Below are 23,866 nucleotides of genomic sequence, written 5' to 3'. Positions count from 1 at the left end.
GTAGATTTCCATAACAAAAGGCAAGCACTTGTTCCCTAAAAGGAGTAAATGAATTAGCCGTTAGTACAAAATGGAGAATAGAAGCAGCTATTCAAATTTTACCTATCTCTGCTAAAATTCTCATATGCATAAAAGTTTGAACTTGTAAGATTGGGTTTGGATAGATTAGTGGAAAAAAATTATGCACAAATTAGTTCATATAATTTTAAAATTGGTTCCACAATGCTAACTTGAAACTGCACTGTGATTCTTAATGCTATTTTACCCAAGAATTGTCTAACAGATTTGTACTGCTCTACTGCTCTATTTTAATTCTCTAGATTGTGATACAAGTGAGATTTGAAAAAAAAGAATAATAGAATGGTTTGGGTTGGAAGGGACATTAAAGATCATCTAGCTCCAACGCCCCTGCCATGGGCAGGCACACCAACCAGACCAGGTTGCTTAAAGCCCAATCCAACTCGGCCTTGAACACTTCCAGCGTTGGGACATCCACAGTTTCTTTGGGGCCACCTGTTGCAGAAGTAAATATTTTCCAAAGTAGATAACTTCCATAGCTTTTGAGAAGAACAGAGAACTTTTTCTTCAAAAATGAACTGTAAAGCCTAGTCAAAATTGAGACATAATAATTAAGTTCATCAATTTGTTTGGTTTTGCAGGAAAGAGACAAAGGACAGTGGAGCATATAAATTATTACTTTAAAAGAATCTTGGGATACATATTTGTATGTATACATACGTGGGATACAAATTTGCAGGAAACTCTTCAAAACAGTGCTTAATGGAATGTCACAGATACTGGAACCAGTTGATTTTTTAGTTCCTTTTTATGTATAAGTGAACAGCCAAACATGCTCATTTGCTTTGTACTTCTTCCATTAAGACTAAACCCTTTAACAACTAAAATATCAAAAAGCTTAGCATCACAAATTTCATTTTTCATAGGTAGCTAAAGATCAACCTTACTAGAAAAAAAGTGTCAGTTAAACTGTTCTGATGCAAAGGTTGTGCAGCAAGTTGTGGAACAAGACCTGTAGAAGACTTTTTTTTTTCATGCACGTATTTTAAAAACCTGATTGAGTTTTTATGTTAAAGTGAGATATGAATCAGGAACTCTTTTTGACATACTTTAGGTCTCCTGACCCTACTTTGGAAACAGTTGTCTCAAAAAAATTATATATAACTGCAGTATTTTTCTAATTATGTTATTTTCCCTCTGCTTTTTTTATTTCAAGTCTAGATTTAGTATCTGTGGTATATTGTAATTATTACTTAAGAATATAAAAGAATTGTAATAATAGCAGAGCTCTGCTCTCTTGTTCTGCCAGCATTATTCTCACTCTTTCTGATTTATAGTTAATCTCATTTTCAGGGCTGCACAGGATCTTATGAAGTGGCAACAGAAACCTACTCCTGTGTCTGACCATACTGTAAAGGCTGCTGTTATGTGGCTCTGGAAGCTGGACCATATGACAGCTGTCAGCCATACCAACTCTGCTGAAGCCCTGCTGGAAGCCATGGGTGATGAGGCGGTAAGCTCATACATCTTTTCAGAAGCCTCAAGTAAATCCAAGAATATACAATGCCAGACTGGCTGCTGTGATTTGCCTGATGAATGTTGCAAAGATAAATATTAATGACAGCATTTGGAAAGGGTTTTTTTCCCCACAAGTGTAGCTGCGTACTATGCTTACTGATGGCCTGTTTATGTAAATGTACTGTATTTTGAATGCAGAAACTTGTTTATTTTCTTTTCTGGAGTACCCAGAATAAATAATGTATTCAATCATTAAGGGAAAGAGAAAGTATTTTCCCTTCCACTTTCTTTGCTTTATATATTTTTCAGGGCTTCAAGCTTGTGAGAAAATTGTTAGTATGAACATTATTGAAGACAGAGAAACCATTTTTATTTTGTTATGTATCCAACGTGCTAATGAAAAATTATATTTAAAATCCAAAATAGTGATACAGAGATTTATGTAAGCATTAACTCATGGTAGGGATACACAAATCCTTTTTCACCAGCCAGGTTATTGCTAGAGTTTCTTCCATGACAGAGACAAAGCCATGCACAGTTATTCCTGCAATTAAATGCTGTTAATTTTGAAAAGTACCATATTACTTTAATCATTATAGCAGAGTCACAAGACGTGAAACATATAAGCTATCATTTGAGCTAGTCACTTAAAACTTGAGTTATTAAAGAGATATTTTTTGACATTTGCTTACAATGTACATTCTTTCAGTTCCCTAATACCTGAATTTAATAAAAAATTGTGCCTACTGTGTATGGAGTAGAATCATTGGTTTTAACTGCCACTAACATCCATCCCTGTGCACAGATCCAGTCCTACCTCCTTTGTAAATTTCTTTCTGGGATGTTGTTTGAAGGAGAAGGTAAATTTGGCTTGAGTTACCTTCTGGTTCCCTATGCTGCTGGATTGTTAGCCAGATGAACCTTGGTGTCTGGAAACTGATATTAAAAAAGGAATTGTGTGAGGAACAAATTGTGCACCAGTGAGACTTTTTATGACTGCTTTTTAAAATGTCTCCTTCATAAATTTTATTAACATTTTCAATATGCAGTATAGTACTGATTTCCTGAAGGGTAACTAAAAAGACCATATTTAGATTTCAGTATTGTTTGGATGAAAAAAAGTCTCGTTGGGCCTGGTGGCTCTCTGTTTGAATAAACAGAAATTAAAATCTGTCCAATAGTGAGACATCTATTATTTTTGTCTGGATATAGGTGGGCTAAGGGGCAATCTGGGGGAGTCAACTGTGGCAGGTGCTCAACATAAAAAAACCTTCAATTACTCCTAAATAAAGTGATTATCATTCATAATTGTCAGTTCACTTGGGTGCAAATGTCACTGTACTGCAGCTGGTGGAGACCCCACTCAGTCCTAGGCAAAAGCTGTCTGCTTACTGAACTTGTCATAAATGACTCATTCCTCAGAAATGGCTTCATCAAAAGAAGTTGCTCCAAAAGAATATCTCTTTTTTTCCCTCTACACATGGCTCTTCCTGTCATTCCTTTAGCTGGCCTTTTCTTCCCATGTGTGGTGACTCCTTAGATTTCCTTTCCTCATGAGCTGTCTTCTTCTGTCAGGTTGCACTCCTTTGAGCTCTGTATGCCACAGATGCATCCACCACAGATGCATCCACAGTGTCTAACTTGTGGTTCTGTAGAAGTGCCACTCCGTGGAGTGTGGATCACCCATCCAAAACATGCCTCCCCACCAAGACCAAGACTATGAGGAACTGTTCGTGTTGTTCTCCGTCCTGTTCTTGTATAAAGTTTTTTCGCTTGTTTAGATGTATAAATTACAATTTTCAAAATATGAAGGACTAAATTGAAAGGTTTTAACCTTTCCCCACTAATCTATAGGAACATTTCCTTTGTTTCATTGCTGAGTTTGAAGTTGAGTGAATAATCTGTAGTTAGCAATTTTTTAAAATTTTCTTGTAAGGAGTTGGTTCTTTATCAGCTATGCCCAACAAATGTCAGCATTTTGAAAAGCTGCAGAGGCAGACAGTGTGAGAAAGTGTGAAAATTTCTATTCTTATTGAACATCAACTTTATGAATTATTGGCAGTCTTAGGAGGGAGGTGGAGAAGATGTGAATCTGAAGGAACACAGGAAATAGTGGTTGTGCAATATGCATACACTCCTCTGGGCCAGGAGCCTCTTCAGCAAAAGCAATAGAAATGTAGTATTGTCCAAGAACTGAGTCCCATCTGGGAGATTTGTGTGCATGCTCAGATAGCTTTTAGCTGCAGGAGGCAGAGAGGGAACTTTGTAAAACTGAACTAGAATACAGATAGGTGCAAGAGTTGCAAGAGTTCCTTCTTTTTGTTTCTGTGCACCTTTTCTAAGATTAACAAGTATTTTTGTTAATCTTGAATTTTAATGAAACAGAACGATTCTTCTCTTTACCATTAGTATTTATCTAGAATTATCAGTGAGTGATGCTAGGACACCTGGTTGACCACAGACCTTCTTGCTCCCAAGCAAATGGAGTCTGTAACTATGGGCCCTGCCTCCCATGGAGTGTCTCACCCCTCTACAAAATCCAAGAGAAATTCAAGGTGGCAAGGTGCTGCTTTGTTAATTTGCCTGGTCTAGCCAAAGATTGAGTTGCTGCTTGGGAGAGACATCTTCCAGTGCTGAGGAGCAGCCTAAGTAGTTGTGCCAAAAGGTTGATGAGGGAGGAAGCCTGAAATCCAGGAGTCCATGTCAGCTTGTATTCATAAACTTATGATGTGGGATAGTACAGGGATCCTACAGCCTGAAAGCTTTGAGTACAAATTGGACAAAAGATGTTCATGTGCTAGTCTGTTGACTCAGGAAGCTGAAATATAAATCAGTATCAAAGGCAGTAGAGGAAATGTATGAGCACACTTGCAGGTGATATTGAATTTGCTTTACTACTGCATGAAATTGTATGAGTGCAGAAACATTTCCTCAGTGCCATCCTGAACTCAAATAGTCGTCTTCTCTTTTGTGTGCACATCCAGGGATTCCTAGTCATATTTGTAGAATCACAGAATCACAGAATGGTTTGGCTTGGAAGGGACCTTAAAGATCATCTAGTTGCAACCCCCTGCCATTAACAGGGATGCCTTTCACTAGACCAGGTTGCTCAAAGCCCCATCCACCTTGGCCTTGAACACTTCCAGGGATGAGGCATCTACAGTTTCAATGGGAAACCTGTTCCACTGCCTCACCACCCTCACAGTAAAGAATTTTTTCCTTATATCTAATCTACATCTGTTCTCCTTTATCTTAAGGTCCTTCCCCCTTGTCTTATCACTACAAGCCCTTATGAACAGTTGTTCTCCAGCTTTCATGTAGGCCCCTTTACGTACTGGAAGGTGCCTTCTCTTCTCCAGATGGAACAACTCTTTCAGCCTCTCTTCATAGGAGAGGTGCTCCAACTCTCTGATCGTCTTCATGGCTCTCCTCTGGACTTGCTCCATCAGATCCCTGTCCTTCTTGTGTTGGGGACCCTGGAGCTGGATGCAGTACTCCAGTATGAGTGGAATAGAGGGTGAGACTCACCTCCCTGGACCTGCAGGCCACACTGCTTTTTGTACAGTCCAGGACATGGTTGGCTTTCTGGGCTGTGAGTGCACATTGCTGACACATGTTGAGCTTCTCATCAGCCAGCACAACCAAGGACCTTCAACCAAGGACTGCTCTCAATCCATTCTCCACCCAGCCTCTACTTGTGCTTGGGATTGCCCTGACCCAGGTGCAGGACCTTGCACTTGGCCTTGTTGAACTTCATGAGGTTCACACAGGCCCACCTCTGAAGCCTGTCCAGGTCTGTCTGGATGCCCTCCCTTCCCTCCAGCATGTTGACCACACCACACAACCTGGTGTCATTGACAAACTCAATCTCACTGTCCATATCACTGACAAAGATGTTAAAAGTTGCTGGTCTCAGTACCAACCCCTGAGGAACACAATTTATCACTGATCTCCACTTGGACATCGAGCCGTTGACCATAAATCAGTGCGACATCCAGTCAATTCCTCATCCACCAAGTGGTCCATCCATCAAATCCCTGTCTCTCCAGATTAGAAACAAAGATGTCTTGCAGAACAGTGTCAAATGCTTAGCATGAGTCCAGGTAGATGAGGTCAGTAATCCCATTGTAGAAGGTCACCAAATTTGTCAGACATGATTTGCCTTTAGTGAACTCATGTTCACTGTCGCCAGTCAGCTCCTTATTTTTCATGTGCCTTGACATAGTTTTAGGATGATCTGCTCCATGAGGATGTTTGAGTGTATTTTTTCAGTTAGGCAACTATTTATTAGATATTTATCAGTAGGTATGTTGATATGCTGTATGTATTGTCTTGAAAGCCATTGTGGGTTAGCTGTTTGTTTAATTTGGTTTTAATGATTGTGAAAATTCAAGAAACCGTGAGGATTGTTAGCATGGGTAAGTGCAGGTAACGTAAAATCCCTCATAATATAATACTCAAGCAATAACTAAAGGGCATTTCTTCAGCTTCTCTCTCTTCTTGCAATAACATTTTCAGAATATAAGTGCATTTGGCCTTATAAACCTGCCAAACTCCCTCTGCTATGGAAGCTTAAAAAATACAAAATATCTGTAAATACCAGCCATAGCATTCAAATAATGATGCATCTTTCCTAGCCTCAAAATACATGCAGGCAGTAAAACTATGTCTGGTATAAAAATTCCTACAGATTTTCAGCCCTGACAAGGCACCAACAAAGCGTGTTTCTTCACAAAAGTGTAATGTGGCACAGAGCCTTGTCCTTCCTTACACTTCTCTTTGGTTTCAGTTAACTTCTGTGGAAAGTGTTGCATTGGGCAGAATCAGACGCGAGGGCTGTGGGTCAGGTTCTCTTCTCACTTCAGGAAATTTTGTATGGAATTCACTTGAATTCCATGCATAAATGAGAGGAAGAACCAAAGGTCTGAAAATCTTATCGCCCAAGTAATGCATCAGTTCTACCAATTTTTCTTACCAATACATGGCACAGGACAGTGCTTGAATCCATGCCAGACATTTTTGTAAAACAATATCTTCCAGTTGCCATTTTTCTTTCTGTTTAATGATAGGTTGAAGCCGTTTATTACTTTGCTGTGGGTGATGTTCCAGTGGACACAAAACAGCTACTCCTTGAGAAGGTTTCTGATGGCCCCTGTCCAATCAACACTGTGTCTTTCAATGCTAGGGAAGAAGAAACTATTATTTTTCTGAAGGAGCTGAGCCGCTTGGCCTCTGGCAGGTATGACAAAGAAGGGCAGTAAAGATTTCAGTACTCATAAAGTGCTTTGCTGATAGGAATGGCATCAGAACATATCTAAATATAATCCATGAGGAAAATGAGACAAAACAGTTCCGTGAGTGATTGGGGGAAATTGGGGAAATAGTCTTAAGTGACATGAGTAGAATGCAGACCCTACTTAAACAGACTGTCTTTTTCCATGTATGTGCTCACTGGCTTGCAGAAAGGCCATTCCTTCTTTATATCCTAAATCGTCTGTTGTCTGCCCCTCTTTTGAAGTCTGGAAAATTGTTCAGGGGAAGGGTTCATAACATAAACTAAAACAAGTTTTTATTGTATTTATCTGTACATTGGTAGTATCCACAGGCACCAGAAAAGGATCTAGAGTTTTCTTGGCTCAAGTGCCATACAGACATGTACTGAAAAGGAAATGCCTGTCCTAAATGGGTGGTTCATGGAGTAACAGAAAATTGATGAGGTGTTCTTCATCTGGCCTGGTTGTGTGGAAAAGCAGTTCTGTACCATGCTCTCTAGCATCCATTTGGTATGATTGGTGGAAACTGATATATTCCATATGGCTTGTTGGCTACTTTATCCTGGGAGTCAGCCATGTGGTGAAAATCAGCATTCAGTAGAAAGGGATAAGATTACTTAAATCTTGATTCTGATGTCAAAATAAGGAAAACAAATGAACAAATACAAAACCCCACAATACTAAACTCATGCTGAACAGCAGGAGGGCAGTAGGAGTCAGTAGGTGTTTGTCTGCGTAAGAGAAGTCACCAAAAATTTACAGACTTGTGAAATGGCTGCTAGCTCTTTCTGTTTTACTGTTGTTTGTGCAAAAGTGGGAGGACCTCCAACAGCAGAAATCTCCAAAATGACAGCAGAGAATTGGTAAGATGGAAGCTACTTAGCTCTTTCATAGCCATCTGTGTTTAAAAATAGCTTTTAAGAGATGGAGTGTCTGCCAAAAACAAGACTGTGGAAAAGTGTTATGTTTGCTCTGGTCTCGTGCATTTAAAATGATTGTGGTCATTTAGAACTGTGGTACCTCCATGGTACCAGGTACATTGCCAGTCACTATCCTTCATTTTCTTTTGGCAGAGTTTTTACCTCCTTTATTAAAGGAAAGTGAACGTTTCTTCTATGGTAAAGAGAGAGGCGAAAAGGGGAGCTGAGAGGAATTGTTTTGTTTGATATGATTCTCACTGTCTTCTTTTTGCATGAGTCCAGCTTTGCTGCAGAGACTTACTGGGCCAATTAATATCTTGCTGGCAGATATTTATTTGCCCAATAACTGTCTACAAGTTTAAGTCAGCTTTCCCATAGAAGCAGCCCAGTTCATGGGCTTTTCATGGCTTGAGCCTTTTTCTCGTGTAGTTCTGTTTTAGAAACACATCTTCTTCCTGCTCTGAGAGCTTCTCTCTTTTGACAGTGAGGGTAAATGAAGTCTGCTTGTCATCCTGATTTGTATGTCGATAATGAAATAAATATTCCTGTTAGGCTTTCAACTGGGAGGATAATCTGATAAAAAGGTGATAGTGTCATCTCAGACATCTCGAATTACATGCCTGCTCAGCATGTTAAAAGCATTAATTAAAATTAGATTTCCAGGAAATTGAAAAGTAGGGTGCCTTGGAGTAAGTAATACCCAAATGAAAGAATGTTCTACATGAGAAGACTTCAGAAGGTACAGAAATGTATGTAAAAAGTTTGATAATATTCGTTATCTCATTGTAGTTGAAGGTTTAGATACAGATTAGCAAATAATTCTGAAGTTGTACACCACTATGCTCTTGCATGTGTGACATACATCTCTTTAAAATTAGGAAGGTGTTTATGTGATTTGTGTACTGGTGGAAACTCATTTTGTATTACAGATTCCATGCTTTTGCTGAGAAGAAAGACTATAGACAAGCTACTGGAGCTGCATTAAAATATGAAGACGATGGAAAAGGTCTAATTGCCCTGAACTCTGGAAAACTGAAAGGGCGAATGCCACTAGGTAGACAATATAAAACACAAGATTATACTGATATTTTCAGTGAGATTTTAGAATAGAAATGTAATATAGGACGCTTGCTGAGTATAAAATAAAAAAACCCTCTGTAGATATGGGTGGGGTGAGGACAGGACTGGTCAAATGGAAATTCTGTGGGTGGCAAAGTGAGGGCAAAAAAAGAGAGAAGTGAAGAGAGTAGAGGATGTGCACGTGAGAATGAGAGAGAAGTGAAAAAAGCGAAAAGATCATTTGTTTAGGAAGATGAAGAATAGTACTGGTGTGCTTATGCCAGTGACCTTGTGGAAATGTATAGAGAAATGGCAGAAAGGAAGAGAAGTAGTGTGGAAGACCATATGATACAACAGCCACATCAATATAAACTAAGTTTGTATAAGGGGATCAAATCAACACGAGGTTCACTTGCTCCTCTCAAGAATTTGTCATAAAGAAAGGCTACAAGCATAGTAAAGTGGCCATATAGAAGGCAGTGCAAAGTGGTGGTGGCTGTGGGAGGATAGATGAAAAAAAACCCGGTAGGAAACAACCAAAATAAACAGTTTCACTACAGGGTGGAGCTGGGCAGAAAACTCTCAATGTGTTTCTTACTAGTTACAGTGCTGCTTCCTCTGGGTAAATGTTCAGTGGACTGGACTGGAGTTTCAGCCAGGTCAGGAGGAGACTGGTTTGTGGTATGCAATGAGGTTTGTGTGTAAAATCTGTGATGTTCTTTTTTTAGCAGGATGGTAAAAAAAAAAGTTTCTTGAGATATCAGGAGTCATCAGACCTCTTTATTCTAATAGGTCAAATCCCCATTATGCTGGTGGCATTAATGTTGCCCCAAAGATACAACAGTGTTATCCTCTTCTCACTGCTTGGGAATGTGTGGCTTAAGGTGGATTTAGTGGCTCATGTAAGGTTGTTTACCAGTCTTGGACTAACTGACCATTTTTGAACTGTAGTCTAGTTCCAAGTGTACCAAGTTATCCTTCACTAGGACTGTGATTTTAACAGTACAAGAGAACCATAGTGGGGGACAGAAATAAGGGAGTGAGGTTCACCTGATTTTTTGCTTTGTGAAGGGACACTCAAGCCTCACCCGTGCAGGGTTTGGAAACCAACAGCAGCCTGCTTCAAAACATGATCTCTCGTTTCATACTAATTCAGAGCAGTATAATGATCACCTTCAGTCTGCCGTGGTCTTGCTGGACCACATTTGGGGGTGTACATGGGGGGAGCTGGCTCACTCTTCCCCAGGGCAGTCAGCCTGTTTCAATAGATAGGCCTAGAGCTCCTGTATGACTGAAACTACTTCCTCACCAGTTTCTAAAGCTGAAAGCTGAATAGCTTTAATCGCTCAAAGGGGCAGTAATCCCCTTGAAGTGCATTGTCTGTTGTGTCTTATTGCTATTATGGAGTAGAATTTACACATTAAAAAGGAACACAATTAGCTTTCTGCATTTACTGGGTATTACAAGCACAGTCGTGACATCACTGGCAGCCAATCAGTGTTTCAGTCGTATGCAGAATCTGAAGTCCTTTCAGAAAAGAAAACACATTGAAGACATTATTCTGGTCTGTGTCTGATGTCTGTTGTTTCAGAAACTCCTTCAAGGGTGTAATAATAAGGCAATAAAAATAAAAGCATCGATTACTCACTAATGGGCTCTGAAACTGGTTCTTGGATGTGTGGCATAAACTGTACAAGGAAATAAATAGAGAATGAACCAGAGATTTAATCATCCAAATGTGGTGTTTCTGGAAAATAAGGAGAGGCACAGGAATATTTTGATTATGTTCCTTTTTGCACCACAAGTGCAACAGCTGGAAAGTGAAACTCATCATCATGTTTTACGGACTGGAAAAGCTGTTTTAAGGACATTGGATAGTTTTCTCGGTATTCACTGCATATCAGCATTTTGCAAATACATGATATCTTTATGTTCACTCTTGTTCATTTGCCTAGCCAAAACAAGTCAGAAGTGAACTATTTAAAACTTTAGATAAGAGCTCCCTTCTCCCCTGTTTTGCATCTTGAGCAGTCATTTAGAAAGCAAGCGTGAGAAACTGCCAAATTTGAATTTTTTTTACACTCATTTTGAGTGGGTGCTTGAGATCAAAACAGGTGTAAGCCAGTAAAGAATTAAGGTCCTTATGCTGGCAGCCTCAGATTTACTTAAGGCAGAGAAATGCTTTTACATAAAACCTAATTTCACCAATGTGATGATATCTCCTCATCCAGCACTAATTTTCCTGTTATCACTTCTGCCTACATTCTTTGTGCAGTTTATTCATCTGCAAAAAGCTGCAGAATTAAGCAGTCTTGTTATGTAGTTAAAATGTAAAGGGACAGGAGATGACATTTAAATTGGAACTTGAAGACACAGAGGGCAAGAAATGGTGGAAGCTGTGGAGAAAAAAGGTTCTTTCTGAAAAGGGGGACATTTGTGTCATCTTCTTGGAGTAACAGGGATATAAGTGCTACACAGATCTTGAAAAGCAATGGTGTTTTGAACTAGATCCTGAAATGAATAGACGGTCCTCAGTGGCTGAAATGGAAACAGTAAATCTCTGTGCAGTGTGTTTCTGTGTGGTGGAATAGATGAGCTTGCATGTGTAAAGAAAATGCAAATGAACTGAAATCAGTATTTTACTGATGTGATAAATCCAAACAAGCATGTGTCTACCCTCCTTGTGAACCGAGTAAGGCTGTATTCTTAGGTGTACTTGCTTTTCCACATTTACGTGATAGTCACAGGGAAAATTTCAGATTGTTGTGTGTAAAAACGGGAAGCCTAAGACCGTCATCCCACTGTATGTATGGCATTGAAGTCAATGAACTCTGCACTGTTTATGTACACCAACGTGGGAAAGATCAAAACCTCCCTTTGGAGAGCCAGGATAATGACTGAAGAGTAGCTACTTTGCCTAGAAGCTGTAGCAAAGATAATTGCCCCTGCTTTTCCCTTGCACGTGCTTTGTCTAGTCTCAGCAGCCTTGGCCTGGCAAACCTCTTTGCTAATGTGTAGAGAGTGATGCAGATAGCTGCTCTGCGATGCCACATGGGATTCAAAGTTCATTTGCTTTGTGCCTTTGTCCAGTGGGAAGGGGGCAGAATGGGACTCAGTACTGCTTGACTTGGCAGGCGCACAGATAAAAGGTGTGCTCTTTTGTGCCTTCATTCATACCCCTCTAAGTGGGGATTTTAAAAATCAGTGCTTGAGGGAATATTGCTATGTTCTGCTGCCACATAGAGGCTGAGGAAGGGACTGGCTGTGAAATAATCAGTTTTCCCACCTTGCCTTGCCAGCAAATTGATTTTGAAATAGATTTTATTCCATTATGTTTGGATTTGCTGTCTTCCACATCTAAGTCTTATAACCAGAAAAGTAAGAAGTGCTTCTGTTTTCCCTAAGTTGTTTCTGTATTGGTATTTGCCACATGTTTCAAAGATGCTATACGTTTTGTAGGCTTTTTTTTTTTTAACTATGGGCTTTTTTTTCTTAGCAACATGAAAATCAAATATGTAACAGTGAGTTGTTGAACAGGATGAGTTTGTTTGGAGGTAGGTAGGCATGGAGAAGCTACTTCTTTTAAGATTGCCTGACTGTTAAATAACTGGGGAATGGAAATGAGAGCAGTTATGAGTTTCCATGTACCTGTGCAAGTGTTTTGTGTTTTCACTTAGACCTACCATCTTGCTTCTCAATTCTCTGGTGTCAGCAAAATGCTTCTGCCCCTTGCCACATGCTGTCCCCACATCCTTCCTCATCCTCTTCCTCTTTTTCAGAGCTTTCCTTATCCTGGAACATTACCCAGCGTGGGGTGCTCTGCAGGGTTGCAATAGCTGTGGGGAGAGCTGAGGAGAACTGACTGTGCTTGGCCAGGGACAGGCTGCAGGGCATTTTGGCCGGCTCCCTAATACGTGACTGGTGGCCACCCTCCTGCCATTGCAGTGTGGTGGTTTTTGAACCAGAACCGGGGGCTCCCCAGGGGTGTGGCTGTTACACTGCCAGCCAGGGCAGCGGGATAGTGCTTCTTGGCAGAGGGATACCAGGAGGGCCCTTTCTCTCTCTGGATAAAGGGATCTTTTTAAGACAGGGTCTTTCCTGGGACATGAATGCCTGAAGGTGTACAAGAGATTGTGGGCCTGGATTGGTTGGAAACTGCACCATTTAGGGGAGTGACTTTCTTTGGTTGGTGGTCCCCAAAAAATGGCACTTCTGAGGTGTGAGTGCAGGGAATTTAAACCAAAGTGAGGTTCGTGCTTTCTTGGTCATTTACCAGTGATGTGCTTTGAGGGACAGGCCACAGGTTGAGAGCCACACCTGGAAGATACTATGCACTGCATGTGTATGTATGTTTTGATCTGGGGGGCTCAGTTTCGAAAGACACAGCTTTTCTTTTCCACTTCTCCTTAGCTGTAGAGGAAAAGGGGACAAGGCAGTGGTGGAGGAGAGCTTCCCATGTAGAGAGAGAAAGTTGCTGCGGATATCACTGCTTGCAACCTTCTCTCCCAGTTGAATTCAGGAAAAAATGTTCCCAGAAAAAAGGTTTTCTAAGCAACTGGAATTTCATAATGTGCAGTTGTTGGTGCCCGCATTTGTCCTGTATACTGTCATCAAAGGTACTTACTTTGAAAGTGCATGCAGTTTTGCTTAACTGTGCTGCAGCATAAATAAGGAAAAAATACCTTCTTGTGTAACAGCAATTCAATGTATGTGTCTTAAAGGGGACAGTAACAATAATCCTGTAAAATTGATGAGTCTGTAGCATCAATTTAAGGGGAAACAAAACAAAACCATTATATCATTGGCATTGTTTTAGTGGTAGTTGAAATATACATACTTCTTTCAGTATATTCAAATGTAACATTAAAAATGTTAATAAAATTGAATTTAGATCACATTAATTGACAGCTCATATCTGGCAGATACTCAGATTTAGTTGGAGGCAGTGCCACTGGAATTGCATTCTTAACAACCTTAAACTTGGAAATATGTGCATGTGTGGTGTGAATGCATGTGTTTTGTGGTTTTAACTGTGACAAAGGTATATGTTTACACATTCAGTGGCTGAGTACTCATCAGAAAATCTCTAGATCTGTTTGTCCTTGAATTTTGCTGATGCTCAGATTTTGTATTTCTGGTGAGAGATTGTTTCTAAAAGAAAAGTCGACTTCTTTCTAAAGTGTTTGAAAAGAATGCTTTTCTTAAGCTTAAAAGGGAATGATTACAGATGGAGGTTTTTTCTCCCTTTTGTGTTTTATGTTGTGGAATGATCTGCCTCACTAAAGCTTTTTGTGATTTAGGAAATGTTGATCTTTGTCCTAATGGCTGCAGCAGATGTTTTTGAAATGCAGGAAGGTCCCAGGAGGTGGCAGTGTACAATAACACATTTCAAAATATTTCTTGGAAACTGAGAGCATTTCACAATTAAAATTGAGTTCTTATTTTGTGTAACTTTCGTATTAGTATTATTTCAGGGAAGTTTATCAAAGAACAAAATGATCAGGTTTGTTTGTTTACTGATAACTTACTTTAGTAGGCAAGTTTGTGTGTCTTATCTTTCATACAGTGAACCACCACTGTATATTAACTGAACCACTAGATGATAAGATATAACTTGCCTTGTTCAGCATCTTTATGTGCAATTCATTAATAGGTTGTGATCTGCAACAGGTTGTAGCCTGCGTTTGTGGTTAGGTTAGCTGATGATTCAGTTTCTTTCAAATTTTTGCTGTAACAGTACACACAGTTTCTCTGCATTGTCCTATTGCAATTTAATCTCTGAGACTAACCCAATTTAACACATCTTTAGTAGTGAACATTCTGCTTAGATATACAGTGTGACTCAATTTTAGTAATTGTACTCTATGGAATAAATACATATTTTAATTATTTTAATAAAGAAAAACATGTCTGTTGAGATTAAGAAAACCTTAGGAAAGCTTTGCATCTTTCCTTTTTTTGGGATTTTTTTTTTTTTGACAATATAGCCTGATAGTAAAGCAGTTTTTTTCTTTTAACATTTATTTATGACTGTTGAGAATTGTTGGGATGAAAATCTTTAGCAAAATTTCATCACAGTCTTCAGGAATGAAGATTTAATTTTAAATAAAATTGTTTATATACTTTAAGGAAACTGAAAGAGTTGAAAATGTCTTCTCTTTAAACTTTCAAAATTGGGGTTTTGAAGTCTATCAGAAAACAGCACTTGTCACTTCAATGGGACCTCAAGAAAACAAAGTTATATGGCAACATCTGGATATACCAATGACTTTGTAATAATTGAGGAGTTATAAATTGTGGAAATGTTATCAAAATGTCAAGTTCTATTTAGGATTTCTTTTGCAGTAGCTGGTGTCCGTGAAGATGTCTTTTTGATCTGGAAGGAGTTGGAGGAAGCCAGGAATACAGTGAGACAAGTTCAGAAAATTTTATCAGAATCTGACCAGCCTGCTTCTCAAGATGGTATAATTTATGTTTCTTTCACAGACTTACCATTATATTCATGATCAGTATTTTATTTGTGAACAGTTTTCATTACTCATCCATTTGGGGATGGTTTTCTCAGAAATGTCTATATACAGGTAACATCTATACTTGTTATCTAAATTTAGGGTTGCCTGAAACTTTCCAATACAAATCTCTGTTTATTATGGCTTAAACTTGCCAAACTTTAACAGGTTGAGGTGAAACACAACATTTTTAGTTCACTAGTGACTAGGTTTACAAGTTTTCTGCATTTTAAGATATGAAAATTCTTTTTGCTTTTTGTGGTCTCTCCCTTTCTGCCTGGGCCAGTAATTCTTTAATTTTATTCCACACAGTGCTGGGGAAGTACCTCGTCCTTCTCCCATCATGGTCATCTTGGGATGGCCCAGTTCATTCCTCTAAAAAGAAAAAAGTGTGCATTTGAATTGTAATCAAAGGCAGAAGACTGAAAACAATTCTGGATGAGCACTCTGACAAATCTTGTCTTAAGAAACTTGGAGGAATACCCACATTTTTCATTAAACTAATAGTTCCCACCAGTGTGTTTAGCCTAGAACTTGATCCATTTGTTGTTCTGTGCATCTTGATTGTGGATTGAACACTGTTGGAGACAGCAGCATAGCTGGTTTCTGAAGTTCTGGAAGGCTTGAATAGGGGATGGTGAGGTGCTACTCAGCCCTTCTAAGATGGAGATTCTCTGGGCATGCTCTGGAGCAGAATGATCACACTGAGAAGACTTAAATAATGAAAACCTAGGAATCTGTAGAGTCTAGGCAGCTTCAGCATTGGACTGCAATCAAGGGGATGGATTTTCAGGATCATAACCATGATTGTCAGTGCCTATAATCTTCACCCTGGTTTTAAAATACTTATGCAGTCTCTACTGGTACTTTTTGTGTAAGTTGATACAAGATTCAGGTTGAATTAGCATAAGTCATGGGTGATTTTGTGTAGCTATAGTATTGTTTTTACAGTGCAATTGCTTTTACTTTGGCTAGATGGAGGCTGAGGCCAGATGCCACTTTCTGAATCACCTGCTGAGGAATGTTTTGTGCTGTCAGTTGGTCGGGAACTTGAAGTGTGTTAAGATACGTGACCGGGATGGTGATGATAATTTGAAGCTGGAAACTTTTCTTTGCTGCTGGGTTTGAATTTCTGTCCATAACATAGCTCTGCATGATTAAAACTAGAGTTTTTTCTTCTGTGAAGGCATAATACAGTTCTTTATACTGATAATAGCATCTTCTGAGTTAGTAAGCCTTCCCATATGAAGTTAAACAGCTCTTCTGTAATACATATCAACCAAGAGACCACAATAAAGCTGCAAGAGCAGCCCTAATTTCAGTGTTTATTTGTGTGTTCCTGACTGTGCAGCTTTAGTGTTCTTTCAGTGTTTGCCTTCATATATAATCACTTCATAAATAATTTAAAAGAAATTAAATTAACAGTATGATTTATTTGGTCAGTTCTTCAGCATTATTTGACTGTTACTCGTTCATCCAAATAACTGCAGTCTTTCAGTTTGCCTGCATTTCTTCCACATTTTACCTTCCTGTTTAAAATACTTTGCTGCAAAATGTAGTTTGTTATGAACACTGTGATGTTCTGCAGGAGAAGAAACAGAGAAAGAGTAAACTTTTCTGCTGTCACTCCAGATAATGCACTGGTTACCTGAACTGAGACATGACTTTTTACACAAAGCATGTGGAAAAAAGAAAACAAGTTTTCTTTTTAAAATTCTGCAAGTACATTTGTGGCACTTGTTTTTAGGACCACAGGCAGTCATAAAGCAAATATTTTCACATGAGTAGGCTCCACCCATGCATGTACCTTAATGTTGGCTGATCTCTCTGTGTGTAAGGGCAGTAGATGCTTCCATAGGTTTGTTTACAGGCTCGGGATCTCAATGCTGTTATCACTGTAGCTGCATCTAAATGGAATAGACATTTATACCACCCAGGTCCACCAAAATTAAAGTGTGACAAAACAAATTCACGCTGCTATGAGACCCACTGCAGGGTCATTTGGTTTAGTTGTGTTTTATCGAGGTAGTGATGAGTGAGTGTAGAGCGCTCTATCTTATTACCAGTATCCAGAGATGTGCAGTGCCCTACCTTAAGATGGCCCTTGGAAAAATTTGTAAGGCAATATGATATGAAAGGGTAAACATAAGAACAGTTATACCAGATCAGACAAAAAAAAAAGGCCACTTTTCTTCAGTATCAGTTGAAAATGCTTGAAAGAGGGTGTAGAACTAGAGATGGTCCTCCCTGGGCTGCAGGTGGGTCTCTGCACCCCGATGCTCCTCCATGGGCTGCAGGGGCACAGCTGCTCCACCACGGTCTGCACCACGGGCTGCAGGGGCTCAGCTCTGGTGCCTGGAGCACCTCCTGCCCCTCCTTCTGCACTGACCTTGGTGTCTGCCTTGTTGTTCCCATCTTCTCACTCTGCTCTTTCCTGGCTGGAATTCTTTTGGCAGAATGGCTTTCTGTTCATAAATATGTTATCACGGAGGTGTTACTGTCACACTTAATTGGCTTGGCCTTGGCTAGTGGCAGGAAGTCTGTCCTGGAGCTGGCTGGCATTGACTCCACCAGACAGGAGACACTTCTGGCAGCTTCTAAGAGGCCACTTCTGTAACCCCCCCCCACTACCAAAACCTACCCACAGAAACCCACTACAAAATGTTAACCAACTCAACTGTATTTTCAGTTATATCTTCTGTAGTTTCATTTTCTCAAGTGATTCTTCTTGAATTTAGACATGTTATACAGGAATACTTTCTGGCATTTTGTAATTAAACTATTAAGAGTATTCCTTTTATATGTTGATCTTGTCACTGTTTAATGTCTTCTGATGTTGGATTTTTTTTCCAGTTATAAAGGAATTCGTTACAATGAGTTGTCTGATAAGAAAAAAAAACACAACCAAAGTAGAGGCTGTTAAAAATTACTCAGAAATATCTGCTCACTCCAATGCTGTCAGAGCTAGCAGAAAAAGTTTGAAAATTTTGACTCTAGTATCATAATCTGGTTTTGAAAATAGTATAACCAAACTGAACCACGTTATACAGGAAATTTTGTTTGTTGTATTTTCTTTATTAGCAACCAAAACTGATCATCCATTACAAAATCATGTATATGACAAGTATTTGACTTCTGAGAAGTGGTTGCAGAAATATGGCTTGAAAGCTCAGAAGCTCACACCGTATGATGCACTTGCTGATTGTATTTTCCGCCATGTAGATGGGATTGTTGACATAAAAACTAAACCAGAGGATGAATCTTCACAAACTGATGCTGTGAGTGTTGTTAATTTTCCCTCTCATCCTGTGAGTTGTTTGTTTTTTCTTTTGAAGCTTGAAAACTTGGCTGGTGGAGGAATTTATGATATAGTATATGGCCTCATTGTTTTGTAGTTTTTTTAAAATCATCTTATTAATTATGGGGACAAAGAATGTCATGAAAAGAATGTTTCAAAGGGCTATTTTAAAGACTCCTTGCCAGTTCCCATGTAATCTGAAAGGAAAGATCAGGACTGGCTTAAGCAATGCCATCATTTTCTATGTATTTCTGTGTGGTGGAGCAAAGATTGCTTGTCTTCAGAATATGTGTTAGTCTCACCTGCTGCAGTGTTTGCAGGTACTTAAACAAATTTGGATTAATATGTCTTCTATTTGTTTTTCTCAAGCTTTACCATTACACTGTTTGATGTAATGGTAAAGCTTCTGCTTTTGCTAGCTACAAGAATAAAACCAGTTTCTATTGACTTGCTAGGAGCGAATTCTGTGACCATCCTATCTCATGTTTATTTCTGCACCTGTTCATGTGCAACAAGCATGTACATTTGAAGTTTGTTCACCAAATATTAAAGGCACTGCAAAATAATGTGTTTTGGAACATGAAATGGGTTTTTCTTTGTTGTAGGAGACAAAAAGGAAGGTAATCCATGCAAGATACTGTGACAGGTTTGTACATACCCTCTGGAAAGATGGATCTGTAGTTCACATATATGTTAGTACAGAAAAGTATAAGCAGTACGAAGAGAAAATGAGGACAGCTCTCAGACAAGTGGAAGGAAGGTTAGTGTTCACATAAACTCAGTTTGTATTGTTTTACATGGTTGCTGAAATGTTTGACATTTACTGTTATAATAAGCTGAAGTGGTTGGTAAACTGACAGTAGTGGTACTGAGCCAGAAAAGATCAGAATCTTATATGTAGGATTTCTTAGTAGCCATGTAAGAAAATTGATGAACAGTTTTATCTTTTGTTCTCCTTCTGAAACACAAATGTGAAAGTCAGTCTGCACATTTTTGAATTACTGCTGAAAGTGCCAAAAAGTATTGGGACTATAGGGTGGCAGGGAACTTAAAGAATCATCAATAAAACTTAATAAATATTCATCCTGTATGTTTAGTATCCCTTGAGATACCTTGAACACCAAGTAGCACAGCTACAGTACAGCATGCTGATAATGGTTATCTTTTGCAATTTCTTGTTGAAGACAAGTTTGAACAGTCTAGATCAGAGTCAGGGCATGAGCTATTAAGTAATGCACATGATGAGAAGTTCAGTGCTCAAACTACCTGCCTGGTTTACATTTCTGTAACCATATAGACAGTCTTAGATTTTGTAGGGCATCTACCAAAAAATAGGCAGTCTGAGGGTCTGATTAATCTGTCCTAAAGATGCCCCTAGAGTAAATTGGCTTTTAAAGCTACACTAGAAGACAAAGGTAACCTATCGTAGAACTGAGAGAAAGAATAAATGTTGCCCTCTGTTTTGTATATTAGGGCAACAAGATGTCTCACTGAAGAAAGCATGTGAACTTCCATTTTATTGATGAATTTTTCAGTTTATTGCTGCTTCTCTACCAAAAGTATAGCAACCTGATTACATTTAGCAGGGTGAAACAGAATTTTTGTATTCCTTTTAGTTTTTCTTCATCTTACTCTACGTAGGATAACATTTATGTAGTGTCAAAGGAAAATTTGAGATAAACAGTTTTAGTGAGTGTATATTTTTGAAATCCAAGCTGAGATTATGGGTTTGCTATTTTGAGTGGTTCATCTCAGTGTTAAAAAGTCCTGGTAGACCTCATCAAACACTTTTGGGGAAATAATTAATGACAAAATAGCTATCGGTAGCAAATGTAATAGGATCCTTAAGTTTCCATGATATCATTTTTTTTAAACCTCTGTGGAGATGAGTAATATTTTCCCCAGGACCATTATATTCCATCTGTTAAACATCTCTTTTTCGGAGTAGATGGGTACTTTACGACTCTCAAGGGAAATCAGATTTGGACTTGCTGCAGCCATTACTGAGGAAGGATTTTTGTGCACAGCAGTATGTATGCACGTATTTAACTGGCAGGCACACTCCAATCCTCTTTAAAATGTAAAACTTAGTCTGTAGTTAAGGCTCGAGGTCAGCAAACCATTGAAGCATCTGCTTTATATTAAGGCTCTTCAAAATGCTTAAGTTCCTTGCAGAATAGGTTCTCAAGTGGTTTCCTGAGAAGGGAGGCACAGTAGTGTGTGATTAAATGATTTACTGAGTTCAGACTGGTGAACAGTTACAGTGACAATAGTTATAGTTGCTTCCACATGGGATTTCCCAGCTTAAACTACCTGATAATTGACTTTATAGAGGTGCTGTATTGTTGGGGTTTTTTTTTGTCTGTCTCTGGATTTCTACTGAAATTATAAAATAAAAATGTGTTGTTACGTAATGACACAGGATGGGTTCATCAAGGGCAATATACCACTTCTCACAGTGACTACTAACAGGTGTTTAGGGAAAGAGAATAAGAAGTACAGCAATGATAAAAAGATCCTACCTGTTAGATTCTGATATGCAGAGCTCCAAAGATCTTATGGAACAGGTTTTGATACTTTTGTCCCTCCCCTAGGATTAAGTGGCTTCAACAAGGAAGCAGAGGGCTCTTTGGTAATGTGTTTGAAGATAATGTCTATATTCTCATTGATACATCCCAGTCTATGAACAACAAGCTGCCACTGGTGAAGGAAAAAATATTTCAGCTCATACAGGTAGGACAAAGTGATGATTCTGAAGGCTAGGAGCATTTTAGAGTAGGCTCATCTCTTCTGGATGGCTGTTATTTCACTTTCTATTTATTTTTATTTCTTTAAATAGCAGCTTTACAAAAGTATTTATATTTTTCTTCATGTGCTCATTTTTCAATTAAAAATTTGTATTTTTGCTTCATTTATACAAATATTTGAAAAAAGCTAGAGAAAATGTTATAAAATAAAAAAGCTTATGTTGTTCTTTCTTGCAAACCACCTTCCTCCTAAAAAAAAGATAAAAAACAAAACAAGAAAAAAACACACAGAGAAAAAGCTATACAATGAAATACCTTTTGGCATTTTCATTTATCATCCAGTTCCATTGGCATGTTGTGATTTGTAATGTGTGTTCTAAATTCACTTTCATACTTCTACAATAGAGGGCGTAGAACGTTTTGAACTTGATTGAATCTTGCAGGGACTCAGAACTTTGCAATGGGACTTGCAAAGTGCAGAAGTACCTCAAAAGCTGTGACTACTGGGAGACACACCTAAGACAGAATTTGTCTCACCTAGTTTTAGAAGTCTACAATGATGTCAGCTTAGCGTACATTAATATTTGAAATGGGTACTCTTAAAACATGATTAATCTTAAATTTCTTTAACCCTAAGAGAAGTAACTGACAAATAAAAATTCAATCAGTCTGGCATTGATAGAATCATTAGTAGGACTAAAAATATTAAAACTATGACAGAGAGGTTTTTGAGCTAGGTGCAGTCATAGGACATAGTATCTTGTGGTCCTCTAAGCAGATCAACTCTAGAAATTTATTAGATACTGTGCCAGAAGGTTTCACAAGCAGCTGCACAAAAATGGTGATGAAAGGGAGGCAAAGGTTTCAGTCTCTGAAAGTTTGTACTAGCTTGCACAAATTTTCCCTGACTTACTACTTTTCTCCAAAAGCAACTTCAGCAAATTCCTAACTTATTTTTTCCTGCTTTCCCCTTGCCAGTGCTCTTTGTTTGATTCTTGTTCTCTTTCTCTAAATGATGTCTTTCTTTCTGATTTCAATTTCCTTTGGTAAGCAGTGATAATCTCTTTCTTACACCACTGATCCTACCCAGTTTCATCTCTCTGTTTCATGCCCTCCTAGACATTTGCTGTTCAAGTAGTTTGAGAAATATGAGTTTATGGAGACTTACTTTGGGAATTTCAAGTAACCTTAATAGTTGTAAGTGATAATTGTCTCTGTCTTTGTATATCTCTCTGTACTCCATAACTGAATATTATTGTAACCATATAATCAACTATATAATAATTAAAACAACTGCTAGTACTCAGTATTTCAGGATACAAGTATTCTTTCTTTTAACAGTATGTAAAATTCAGATGCTATCTCTTGCAGGAACAATTGAGACACAAGAAGAGATTTAACTTTGTGAAATTTAGTGCCCAAGCAGTGGCATGGCAAGAGAAACTTGCTGAAGTTAATGAGGAAAATTTGCAAGATGCTTGGCTTTGGATAAAACAGCTTGAGGTAATATGGCAACTAATTATCACAAAGCGTGCTTGTACAAAGTTGTATTTGTTTCCTCATTTTCTGTGTGGCTGGGGTGATTTTGGACTGACTAAGTATTTGACTTGAGTAAGCTGAAAATATATATGATGTATAGACCTTAGTGGATCTGAGTACAACATATCATCTGTCAGGTGTAATAACCCTTTAACAGAGGACCTGTTTATCAAATCATATTAATAATTCAACTTACAGCCTTCTATGTTTAGTAGCCACAATGCAGACATTGGCCCATTTGATTTCTGCAGGAAACATGTCAGTGCTCAGATCTCATGTCTAAATTTGTCATTCTGGCTGCAGGGCTGCTGCGTGGTTATGAGAGCTGTTGCTGGCAGACTTACAGCTCAGAAGTGGTACAGGAAACATGTCAGCAACATGGAGAAGCATTTCTAGTCCCTGTTGATGAATAGATAGGCAGGTGACTTTAACTGTGATAGAAACATGAGAACAACCATACTCAGACCAAACATCTATCTGTCTACCCAATATTCTTTCTCTGACAGTGGCCAAAATCTGAGCACTTTCCCCTGAAACAGAGTAGAAATGCTTGTAGTCAGCCACAACCATCCCCCACATTGTAACTGTCATCAGCTTTAGGATCACCTAATGTGTCAAATGTGGACAAGTTATGAGCACAGGACTGCGAATCAGTTGCCCAGTGCTACAGATGTATCCCATGTTATATTTTCTGACACAAACCCCCTCATGTTTAAGTAATAAAACTTCTCAGCATTATGACAGCTCTTCCTCAGACTTAATACGAAATTCCTGGGGATGAGGGAACTGGGGAAGCTACATAATGCCTCTGAGACTATAAAGCAAGATAAATAACAGTATTCTCAGAAAATACTAACAGACCAACACATAGAGAAAAGAAAGTTTTAGTGTGGCTTCACTGAGCAGTTGGCGAATACTTAAAACTGAGGTTAGTTAATTTTACTTGAGACTTGAAAATTTGGCTCTGTTTAAATCATATATGTTG

At 38.7% G+C, this 23,866-nt stretch overlaps 1 protein-coding gene across 1 annotated transcript in view; it reads left to right on the top strand.

Annotated features, from left to right (window-relative positions):
• VWA3B (von Willebrand factor A domain containing 3B) overlaps positions 1-23,866 on the top strand; it is a 68,151-nt gene that overhangs the window by 7,282 nt on the left and 37,003 nt on the right. Inside the window, exons 5-12 of the mRNA XM_051806840.1 lie at positions 1,372-1,531; positions 6,606-6,775; positions 8,659-8,783; positions 15,134-15,250; positions 18,379-18,575; positions 19,201-19,355; positions 21,190-21,328; positions 22,714-22,845. Coding sequence (XP_051662800.1) covers positions 1,372-1,531; positions 6,606-6,775; positions 8,659-8,783; positions 15,134-15,250; positions 18,379-18,575; positions 19,201-19,355; positions 21,190-21,328; positions 22,714-22,845 — 1,195 coding nt within the window. The remainder of the gene's footprint in view (positions 1-1,371; positions 1,532-6,605; positions 6,776-8,658; positions 8,784-15,133; positions 15,251-18,378; positions 18,576-19,200; positions 19,356-21,189; positions 21,329-22,713; positions 22,846-23,866) is intronic.

The sequence above is a fragment of the Manacus candei genome, unplaced genomic scaffold, assembly GCF_025592945.1.
Source record: "Manacus candei isolate 608988 ecotype Guabito, Panama unplaced genomic scaffold, ASM2559294v1 h1tg000069l, whole genome shotgun sequence".
Classification (NCBI taxonomy): Eukaryota; Metazoa; Chordata; class Aves; order Passeriformes; family Pipridae; genus Manacus; species Manacus candei.
This window is presented reverse-complemented; position numbering and strand designations above follow the sequence as displayed.